Genomic DNA, 12,223 nt, shown 5'->3' with positions numbered 1-12,223 from the left:
GCTCCTCAGTCTTGGGGTCACCAGAGCAGTCCCTGTCCCCTCCCCTCTCCTCCTGCTTCCATAAAAATACCTTTTTTTCCCCCAGGAATCCTCTCCCCGAGGCTCAGGCAGCTCAGGCCTCGGCTCTGCACCCTTTTTGTCCCCCAAAACCCCTTTTGTCCCCCAAACTCCTTTTGTCCCCCCAAACCCCTTTTGTCCCCCACACAGCTGCTGCTGCAAGTTCCAGCTTTAAATATTGCATTTATGGTTCACCAGGATTCCTTTTGAAACCAGGAGCCTGAGGAGCAGCACTCCCAGCCCCTTGGGAGCTTTGGGGATCAGCTGTGCTGACAAACAAACCCCAAAAAAAACCCAAACCCCAAAAGCTCTGGAGAGGCAGGACCTAGCTGGGAAAGTCCAGAGAGGTGACACGGGACAAAGTGACAAAAGGCAAGGGGCTGTCACCGCCCTCAGCAGAGAGAGGAAGGAGAGATTTGGCTTCCCAAATAAACTCTGGGTGGATAAAACCAGCACTTGGGAGATAAAAGAAACAACGGGAATTGATGGAAGGAAAAGAAAATATTTCCCTTTACAAACGAACCGCGGGGTTGGCTGATAAATGATAAACGAAATTGGCTGATAAATTAAATTGGATATTGAGAGATGGAAGAAATCTATGGGGAAAACCCATAAATCCCACAAAGAATTAAAAATTAAAAGGGGGGGTTATACATTCAAAGGGAATTTTAGGCACTCAGAGAAGTCTGGGACTCTCAAGTACCTCAGCAAAGGAGGGAAATGCGAGAGGGAAATTGGGATAAAAGGAGGATGCGTCCTCCAAACTCAGAAAAACCCCACGGGAAACACCCCACAGCCTCTCCCTTTATTAGAACAAACCAACAAAAACTCCTCTGCCTCTTTTTTGAACACCAACCCCTGCCCTTTGGTGGGTTCAATCCCCTGACAACAGCACAGAGGGAAGAGAGAAAGAGAAAAAAAAACCCTCCAAAAAAAAAACCCTTCCTTTTGCTACAACGCCGAACGACCGGAAAAAAAAAGCAGCAAGGATTAAAAAAATCCCACCCCTGTGAGGACAACCAAGCCCTGAGGAGCCTTCAGGGGGTCTCCAGCTCCGTGCCCACCCCTCTGCAGCCCACCCCAGACCTGCCCGAGGCGGTTCAGAAGTCGCTGAGGATGCTGATGTCGGCGAACTCGGCGCGGTAGCGGCGTGAGTAGAGGCTGAGCAGCAGCGCCCATTTCAGAGCCATGAAACTCCACACACACGACAGGTAGTAACTCCTGGGGTCAGTCAGGGCTGCCAGGGTGGGAGAGAAAAAAAATAAAAAAGAAAATTAATTGGGGGGGAAAAAAAATTAGGGATTTGGAAGTGGGGGGTTTAACACCTCATCCGTCTCGCCAGGGAGGATGTGCTTTGGGAATGGTGAGGAAATGAAATATTTCTCAGGGTTTTGGGGGGGTTTTGTCATGGAAATTAGGGAATTTTCATGGTTTTGGGAGGGTTTGTTAAGAAATGAGGGAATTTACAGGGTTTTGGGGGGTTTTGTTATGGAAATTAGGGAATTTTCATGGTTTTGGGAGGGTTTGTTAAGAAATGAGGGAATTTACAGGGTTTTGGGGGGTTTTGTTATGGAAATTAGGGAATTTTCAAGGTTTTGGGAGGGTTTGTTAAGAAATGAGGGAATTTACAGGGTTTTGGGGGGTTTTGTTATGGAAATTAGGGAATTCTCAAGGTTTTGGGAGGGTTTGTAAAGAAATGAGGGAATTCACAGGGTTTTGGGGGATTTTGTTATGGAAATTAGGGAATTCTCAAGGTTTTGGGAGGGTTCGTTAAGAAATGAGGGAATTCCCAGGGGTTTGTTATGGAAATGAGGGAATTCCCAGGGTTTTGAAAGGTTTTGTCCTGGAAATGAAAAAATTCTCAGGTTTTTGGGAGGGTTTGGTTATGGAAATGAGGGAATTCCCATTTTTTGGGGAGCTTTTGTTATGGAAATGAGGAAATTCCCAGGTTTTTTGGAGGTTTTGTTATGGAAATTAGCAAATTCCCAGGGTTTTGGGAGGTTTTGTTATGCAAATGAGGGAATTCCCAGATTTTTTTTTTTTTTGCTGAAGGTTTTGTCAGGGAAATGTGGGAATTCTCAGATTTTTTGGTGGAGGTTTTGTTATGCAAATGAGGGAATTCCAGGGTTTTTGGGACTTTGTCATACAAATAAGGGAATTCCAGGGGTTTTTTGGGGAGTTTTTGTCAGGGAAACAAGGAAAATCCCAGGTTTTTGGGAAGTTTTGTTGTGCAAATGAGGGAATTCCAGGGTTTTGCGGGGGCTTTGTTATGGAAATGAGGGAATTACAGGGGTTTTTTGGGGCGTTTTTGTCAGGGAAACGAGGAAATTCCCAGGTTTTTGGGAAGTTTTGTTGTGCAAATGAGGGAATTCCAGGGGTTTTTTGGCAGTTTTGTCATGCAAATGAGGAAATTCTCATTTTTTTGGGGGACTTTGTCATACAAATGAGGGAATTCCAGGGGTTTTTTTGGCGGTTTTGTCACGCAAACGAGGAAATTCCCAGGTTTTTTGGGGGGCTTTGCTACTGAAACAACGAAATTCCCAGGTTTTTTTTGGCTGCCCCAGCACATCAGGGATCCGCGGTGACATCCCCGCCGGCTGTCCCCAGAAGAGGAGGTGACAGGAGTCCCCCCAGCCCTGTCCCAGTCCCTCCCAGTGCTCCCAGTCCCTCCCAGTACTCACACTGGTGCTGGGTGATGGCCAGGGCCAGGAAGGCGCAGAGCCCCAGCGCGGAGACGATGGAGAAGAGGATCCCGACCCACAGGAAAAACCTCAACCCCTTCAACCACGTCCTCCAGTAATCCTGCAGGTACATCACGTGTGTGATCAGGGCCCAGAGCGCCAGCACACCTGTGCAGGTGACAGCAGGGACGTCAGGGTGGCACCCACAGACAGGTAAAGCACAGCTCAATGTCCCTAAAACATCTGGGGACAGCAGGACACCTGCACAGGTGACAGCAGTGACATCAGAACTGAACCCACAGACAGGTAAAATACAGCTCGACCCTCCTAAAACATCTGGGAACACCTGAGGACAGCAGGACACCTGCACAGGTGACAGCAGGGACGTCAGGGTGGCACCCACAGACAGGTAAAATACAGCTCAACCCCCCTAAAACATCTGGGGACAGCAGCACACCTGTGCAGGTGACAGCAGGGACATCAGGGTGGCACTACCAGACAGGTAAAACACAGCTCAACCCTCCTGAAACAGCAGGACACCTGCACAGGTGACAGCAGGGACATCAGAACTGAACCCACAGACAGGTAAAACACAGCTCAACCTCCATAAAAGGGCAGCACACCTGCACAGGTGACAGCAGGGCCATCAGGGTGTCCCCCCTGCCCACACTCCCTGCTCAGGACCCCCCAGGACCCCGTGCTGCAGGGGACAGATCCCGTGGTGACATCCGCAGAGTGGCGGCGGCTCCCAGGGTCTGGTGACAGCGCTGTGCCCTCCACTTCCCCAAAGTCCCTGTCCCCTGCTCCTGCTGCCCCCCGTTTCCCGCAGAAAGGGGAACTGGGGGTCAGGGGTCAGCTCCCCGCGGCATGACTCAGCACAACCCGCGCTGCTGAGTCACGGTTTGTGCCCCTGTGACACTGACTCAGCTGTGACACCGAGACACACGGGGGACACTGAGCCCCCATGGGTGACACTGAGACCCCCATGGGTGACACCGGGCCCCACAGGGGACACTGAGACACACGGGGGACACCGGGCTCCACGGGGGACACTGAGACACACAGGGGACACTGAGACACACGGGGGACACTGAGACACACCGGGGACACCGGGCTCCACGGGTGACACCAAGCCCCATGCGTGACACTGAGACACACGGGTGACACTGAGACACACAGGGGACACCGGGCCCCACGGGTGACACCAAGCCCCATGGGTGACACTGAGACACACGGGGGACACTGAGACACACGGGGGACACTGAGACCCCCATGGGTGACACTGAGACACACGGGGGACACTGAGACCCCCACGGGGGACACCAGGCACCACGGGTGACATTGAGACACACGGGTGACACTGAGACACACAGGGGACACTGAGACACACAGGGGACACTGAGACACACGGGGGACACTGAGACCCCCACAGGGGACACCGGGCCCCACGGGTGACACCAAGCCCCATGGGTGACACTGAGACACACGGGTGACACTGAGACCCCCACGGGTGACACTGAGACACACAGGGGACACTGAGACACCCACGGGGGACACTGAGACACACGGGGGACACCGAGACCCCCATGGGTGACACTGAGACACACAGGGGACACTGAGACCCCCACGGGTGACACTGAGCCCCCATGGGGGACACTGAGACCCCCACGGGTGACACTGAGACACACGGGGGACACTGAGACACACAGGGGACACTGAGACACATGGGGGACACTGAGACCCCCACGGGGGACACTGAGACACACGGGTGACACTGAGACACACGGGTGACACTGAGCCCCCATGGGGGACACTGAGACACACGGGTGACACTGAGCCCCACAGGTGACACCAGGCACCACGGGTGACATTGAGACACACGGGGGACACTGAGCCCCACGGGTGACACTGAGACCCACGGGTGACACTGAGACACACAGGGGACACTGAGCCCCACAGGTGACACCAGGCACCACGGGTGACATTGAGACACACAGGGGACACTGAGACCCCCACGGGGGACACTGAGACCCCCACGGGGGACACTGAGACACCCACGGGGGACACTGAGACACACGGGGGACACTGAGCCCCACGGGTGACACTGAGACACACGGGTGACACTGAGACACACGGGTGACACTGAGACACACGGGTGACACTGAGACACCGACGGGTGACACCGAGACACACGGGTGACACTGAGACACACGGGGGACACCGAGACACACGGGGGACACTGAGACACACGGGGGACACCGGGCCCCACGGGTGACACCGGGCTCCACGGGTGACACCGGGCTCCACGGGTGACACTGAGCCCCACGGGGGACACTGAGCCCCATGAGTGACACTGAGACACACGAGTGACACTGAGCCCTGAGAGACCCTGAGCCCCACGGGTGACACTGAGACCCACGGGTGACACTGGGCCCCACGGGTGACACTGAGACCCCCACGGGGGACACTGAGCCCCACGGGGACACTGAGCCCCCATGGGTGACACTGAGACCCCCACGGGTGACACTGAGACCCCACAAGTGACCCTGAGACCCCCATGGGTGACACCGAGCCCCACGGGTGACACCGAGCCCTGAGCCACACCTGCTCCAATTCCGATCCACACCTGATCCAAAACCAGATCCAACCTCTGATCCAAACCCTGATCCAATTCTGATTTAAACTGTGATCCCAACCCTGATCCCAAACCCAATCCAACCCTGATCCCAACCTGATCCAATTCTGATTTAAACCATGATCCAAACCCTGATCCCAACCTGATCCAATTCCGATCCCAACCCTGATTTAAACCGTGATCCAAACCCTGATCCCAACCTGATCCCAACCTGATCCAGTTCCGATCCCAACCCTGATCCAAACCCCGGCCCAGCTCTCCAGGGGCAGCTCAGGGCCAAAATATCGCCTGAAAAACTCAGGGTTTGCAAACTTTTTTACTGGGAAACGGAATAAAATCCCCATTTTTACTGGGAAATGGAATAAAACCCCCATTTTTACTGGGAAATGGAATAAAATCCCTATTTTTATTGGGAAATGGAATAAACCCATTTTTACTGGGAAACGGAATAAAACCCCCCATTTTTACTGGGAAAAGGAATATAAACCCCATTTTTATTGGGAAATGGAATAAACCCCCCCATTTTTACCGGGAAAAGGAATAAAAACCCCATTTTTATTGGGGAAACGGAATAAAATCCCCATTTTTATTGGGGAAACGGAATAAAACCCCCATTTTTACCGGGAAAAGGAATAAAACCCCCATTTTTATTGGGAAATGGAATAAAACCCCCATTTTTATTGGGGAAACGGAATAAAACCCCCATTTTTACTGGGGAAAGGAATAAAACCCCCATTTTTATTGGGGAAACGGAATAAAACCCCCATTTTTATTGGGGAAATGGAATAAAACCCCCATTTTTATTGGGGAAATGGAATAAAACCCCCATTTTTATTGGGGAAATGGAATAAAACCCCCATTTTTATTGGGGAAATGGAATAAAACCCCCATTTTTATTGGGGAAATGGAATAAAACCCCCATTTTTATTGGGAAATGGAATAAAAACCCCCATTTTTACTGGGGAAACGGAATAAAACCCCCATTTTTATTGGGAAATGGAATAAACCCCCCATTTTTACTGGGGAAAGGAATAAAACCCCCATTTTTACTGGGGAAACGGAATAAAACCCCCATTTTTATTGGGAAATGGAATAAACCCCCCATTTTTACTGGGGAAAGGAATAAAACCCCCATTTTTACTGGGGAAACGGAATAAAAACCCCATTTTTACTGGGAAAAGGAATAAAAACCCCATTTTTATTGGGAAATGGAATAAACCCCCCCATTTTTACCGGGAAAAGGAATAAAACCCCCATTTTTATTGGGGAAACGGAATAAAACCCCCATTTTTATTGGGGAATGGAATAAAACTCCCATTTTTATTGGGAAATGGAATAAAACCCCCATTTTTACTGGGAAACGGAATAAAAACCCCATTTTTACTGGGGAAAGGAATAAAACCCCCATTTTTACTGGGGAAAGGAATAAAACCCCCATTTTTACTGGGAAACGGAATAAAAACCCCCATTTTTACTGGGGAAACGGAATAAAAGTTGTGACTTACTGAAAGCTTGGGCTGACGGCTGCAGCTGCAGGTTTCCACCTCAGGGATCCCCCCAAATCCCGTCCTCCTTCCCCTTTGTCCCTAAACCCTGAGCCAGGGGAGCTCCAGTCCCACCCAAAACCCTCCACAAATCACAAATTCCCGTGGATTTACCCCGGCACCTGGAGCACGATTCCCTCATCAGATCCAAATGTTTGGGTAATACTGAGCTCAAAGGAAAGGAACTTTCCCTCCTCACAAAAAAAAAAAAATTGGGAGAGAAATAAGGTTTTGTCAACCTCCTGCTCCTCCTTCAACCCCAGGGAGAGCAGAGGAGGTTTTGTTGGGAACGAGCTTGTAATAAAGAGCATTTTTTTATTATTATTATTATTATTATTATTATTATTATATTAATAAACATCCCCAAACACAGATCCAAAGGCACAGCAGAGACATAAAAAAAAAAAAAAATGAGATAAACACGGATCAAGAGGCAGAGCTTGGCTTAATGAGGGCGCTTCAGCGAGCACCTGCAAATTCTGCTGTCAAAACGCCACTGCCAAAATTCCACTGTCAAAATTCCAGTGCCAAAATTCCACTGTCAAAACTCCAGTGCCAAAATTCCAGTGTCAAAATTCCACTGCCAAAATTCCAATGCCAAAATTCCAATGTCAAAATTCCACTGCCAAAATTCCAATGTCAGAATCCCACTGTCAAAATTCCAATGCCAAAATTCCAATGTCAAAATTCCACTGCCAAAATTCCAATGTCAAAACCCCACTGTCAGAATCCCCCCTGAACACAAACGCAGCAGAAAACACTTTCATTTGCTCTTTCCCCTGCATTTCTGCATTTCTCCCTCCTCCAGCAAAACAAAATGTGGGGATTCTCTGCTGAACCCCAGTTCCAACTGGAATTAAAAGCTTTTTTTTTCTTCTTCTTTTTTATTTTATTTTTTGAAGGAGAGGAAGCAGAGACAAGCCCAGCCCTGCACCTTAACCCCAGATTCTTTCTAAATTAATTTTAACTTCACTTTTCGCTGTTCCTCCCCTGGAGCTGAGCCAGGGAAGCGCTGGAGCTGCAGGACTCTGTCCTGTTCTAACCCAGAGCCACAAACTCCCCAAATTTCCCACATTTCTGGGCACTTTGGGCGCAGTTTGACCCCTGTGGGTTCTTCCAGCATTTGGGGGAAATCAGGAGGGTTCCTTTTCTTCCCTGAAAACCTCAGTCCCAAGAGGGGTTCCTCGGTCCCACTGCTGCCTTGATAACCCAAATTTCTGCCCTGACACCCCAATTTCTGCCCTGACACCCCAATTCCTGCCCTGACACCCCCAGTTATTGCCCTGACACCCCCAATTATTGCCCTGACAGCCCTAGTTGTTACCCTGACACCCCAATTATGACCCTGACACCCCAATTTCTGCCCTGACACCCCCAATTATTACCCCGATACCCCCAATTCCTGCCCTGATACCCTGAATAATTGCCCCGACACCCTCAGTTATTGCCCTGACACCCCCAATTCCTGCCCTGACACCCCCAGTTATTGCCCCTACACCCCCAATTATTACCCCGATACCCCCAATTCCTGCCCTGACATCCCCTGAGCCTTGACACCCCAAATTCCTGCCCTGATCCAAATTCCTGCCCTGACACCCCAATTCCTGCCCTGACACCCCCAGTTATTACCCCGAATAATTGCCCCGACACCCCAATTCCTGCCCCACAGCTCTGAGTCCCCCCCAAAACGCCCCCTCAGGTTCATCCCCCTCTCCCCTGTCTCAGATCCCTCAGGGCTGAGGAATGGGCTCCTCACCCCCCAAATATCCCTCAGGGATGGAGAAGAAGCTCCTCATCCCCCTCACCCCCTCACGGATCCCTCGGGGCCGGCCCAGGCGCTCCCCGGCCCCACCGCAGCCCTGCCCCGAGCCCCCCCGTACCCGAGCCCCCCATACCCCAGAGCTCCCGGTAACCGAGACCCCCGTACCCCAAAACCCCCCCGTACCCCAGAGCCCCGTACCCCAGAGACCCCCCGTACCCGAGACCCCCGGTACTTGAGACCCCCCATACCCCAGAGCTCCCGGTAACCGAGACCCCCGTACCCCAGAGCCCCCCGTACCCGAGCCCCCAGTACCCCAGAGCCCCCGTACCCCAGAGCCCCGGTACGTGAGAGCCCCCGTACCCGAGCCCCCCGTACCCGAGCCCCCGTACCCCAGAGCCCCCCGTACCCTAGAGCTCCCGGCAACCGAGACCCCCGTACCCGAGCCCCCGTACCCCAGAGCTCCCGGTAACCGAGACCCCCCGTACCCCAGACCCCCCGTACCCGAGACCCCCCGTACCCCAGAGCCCCGTACCCCAGACCCCCCGTACCCGAGAGCCCCCCGTACCCGAGCCCCCGTACCCCAGAGCGCCCCGTACCCGAGAGACCCCGTACCCCAGACCCCCCGTACCCCAGAGACCCCGTACCCGAGCCCCCGTACCCGAGACCCCAGTACCCCAGAGCCCCCGTACCCCAGAGCCCCGGTACGTGAGACCCCAGTACCCGAGTGCCCCGTACCCCAGACCCCCCGTACCCCAGCGCCCCCGTACCCGAGAGCCCCCGGTACTTGAGAACCCCCGTACCCGAGAATCACCCGTACCCGACCCCCCGTACCCCAGAGTTCCCCGTACCCCAGAGCTCCCGGTAACCGAGACCCCCGTACCCGAGCCCCCCGTACCCGAGACCCCCGTACCCCAGAGCTCCCGGTAACCGAGACCCCTCGTACCCCAGACCCCCCGTACCCCAGAGCCACCGGTAACCGAGCCCCCCGTACCCGAGCCCCGTACCCCAGAGCCCCCCGTACCCCAGAGCTCCCGGTAACCAAGACACCCCGTACCCCAGAGCCCCGGTACGTGAGACCCCCCGTACCCGAGCCCCCATACCCCAGAGCCCCCCGTACCCGAGAGACCCCCGTACACGAGCCCCGTACCCGAGACCCCCGTACCCGAGACCCCCGTACCCCACAGCTCCCGGTAACCGAGCTCCGGGTAACCGAGCCCCCCGTACCCGAGACCCCCGTACCCGAGACCCCCATACCCCAGAGCTCCCGGTAACCGAGACCCCCGTACCCCAAAACCCCCCCGTACCCCAGACCCCCCGTACCCCAGACCCCCGGTACTTGAGACCCCCCGTACCCAATACCCCCATACCCGAGCCCCCGTACCCCAGAGCCCCGTACCCCAGAGCTCCCGTACCCCAGAGCTCCCGGTAACCGAGACCCCCCGTACTCAAGCCCCCCGTACCCGAGCCCCCCGTACCCGAGAGCCCCGGTACTTGAGACCCCCCGTTCCCCAGAGCCCCCCGTACCCCAGAGCCACCGGTAACCGAGCCCCCCGTACCCGAGCCCCGTACCCCAGAGCCCCCCGTACCCCAGAGCTCCCGGTAACCGAGACACCCCGTACCCCAGAGCCCCGGTACGTGAGACCCCCCGTACCCGAGCCCCCATACCCCAGAGCCCCCCGTACCCGAGAGACCCCCGTACACGAGCCCCGTACCCGAGACCCCCGTACCCGAGACCCCCGTACCCCACAGCTCCCGGTAACCGAGCTCCGGGTAACCGAGCCCCCCGTACCCGAGACCCCCGTACCCGAGACCCCCATACCCCAGAGCTCCCGTACCCCAGAGCTCCCGGTAACCGAGCCCCCCGTACCCGAGCCCCCGTACCCAGAGCCCCCCGTACCCCAGAGACCCCGTACCCCATAGACACCCGTACCCGAGCCCCCCGTACCCCAGAGCTCCCGGTAACCGAGACCCCCCGTACCCCAGAGACCCCCCGTACCTGAGCCCCGTACCCCAGAGCTCCCGGTAACCGAGACCCCCGTACCCCATAGACCCCCGTACCCCAGAGACCCCCGTACCCGAGAGCCCCCGTACCCGAGCCCCCCGTACCCGAGAGCCCCCCGTACCCGAGCCCCCGTACCCAATACCCCCGTACCCCAGAGCCCCCCGTACCCGAGCCCCCGTACCCGAGCCCCCCATACCCCAGACCCCCCGTACCCCAGAGCTCCCGGTACCCGAGCCCCGTACTCGAGCCCCCCGTACCCCAGAGCCCCCCGTACCCGAGACCCCCCGTACCCGAGCCCCGTACCCCAGAGCTCCCGGTACCCGAGCCCCCCGTACCCGAGCCCCGTACCCGAGCCCCCCGTACCCGAGAGCCCCCCGGCCGCGGCCGTGCCGGGCTGGCGCAGCGCGGGCACGACGCTCCAGGCGCAGAAGGCCGAGAGGCCGCTCAGGGCGCCGAAGGACGCGTACGCCACTCGGAGCGCCAGGGCCCCGCTCAGCGCCATGGCGGCCTCGGAGCGGCCCGCCCTCGGCCCCGGGACACGCCCCGGGACACGGGACACGCCCCGGGACACGCCCCGGGAATGGGGACACGGGACACGGGACACGCCCCGGGAACGGGACACGGGACACGGGACACGGGACACGGGACACGGGACACGCCCCGGGAATGGGGACACGGGACACGCCCCGGGAACGGGACACGGGACACGGGACACGCCCCGGGAACGGGACACGGGACACGGGACACGGGACACGCCCCGGGAACGGGACACGGGACACGCCCCGGGACACGCCCCGGGAACGGCACCAGGACACGCCCCGGGAACGGGGACACGGGACACGCCCCGGGACACGCCCCGGGAACGGGACACGGGACACGGGACACGCCCCGGGACACGCCCCGGGAACGGGACACGCCCCGGGAACGGGACACGCCCCGGGAACGGCCCGGGAACGGCCCGGGACGGGGACACGGGGACAGGCCTGGGGCACGGGACACGGGACATGGACACGGGAACGCCCCGGGACGGGGACAGGCCCGGGGACACGGGACACGGGACACAGGACGGGGACACGCCTCGGGGACGGGACATGGGACACGCCTCGGGGACGGGGACAGGCCTGGGGACACGGGACGGGGACACGGGACACGGGACATGGACACGCCTCGGGGACGGGACACGGGACACGCCCTGGGACGGGGACAGGCCTGGGGACACGGGGCACAGACACGCCTCGGGACGGGGACAGGCCTCGGGAACGGCCCCGGGAACGCCCCGGGACGGGGACAGGCCTCGGGATACGGGACACGGGACACGGGACACGGGACATGGGACACGGGACATGGACACGCCTCGGGGACGGGACAGGCCTCGGGGACACGTCCCGGGACGGGGACAGGCCTCGGGAACGGGACACGCCTTGAGACACGGACAGGCCGCGGGACAGGACCCGGAACATGGGAACGGGACATCAACCGGGACATCAACAGGGACATTAAACCGGGACATCGACCGGGACACGCCCACAGACACCGGGATAC

The 12,223-nt window shown here is 57.1% G+C and overlaps 1 protein-coding gene across 1 annotated transcript; it reads right to left on the bottom strand.

Annotated features, from left to right (window-relative positions):
* Positions 1-220: 220 nt before the first annotated feature.
* Positions 221-11,203, bottom strand: SLC48A1 (solute carrier family 48 member 1). Its single transcript, XM_066340277.1, has 3 exons — positions 11,045-11,203; positions 2,739-2,906; positions 221-1,294 (listed from the first exon to the last, which is right to left on the bottom strand). Exons 1-3 carry the CDS (start codon positions 11,181-11,183, stop codon positions 1,158-1,160), a joined length of 444 nt encoding a protein of 147 aa, XP_066196374.1. The 5' UTR covers positions 11,184-11,203; the 3' UTR covers positions 221-1,157.
* Between the last annotated feature and the right edge of the window lie 1,020 nt (positions 11,204-12,223).

This window comes from Sylvia atricapilla, unplaced genomic scaffold, assembly GCF_009819655.1.
Source record: "Sylvia atricapilla isolate bSylAtr1 unplaced genomic scaffold, bSylAtr1.pri scaffold_184_arrow_ctg1, whole genome shotgun sequence".
NCBI classification, from domain to species: domain Eukaryota; kingdom Metazoa; phylum Chordata; class Aves; order Passeriformes; family Sylviidae; genus Sylvia; species Sylvia atricapilla.
This window is presented reverse-complemented; position numbering and strand designations above follow the sequence as displayed.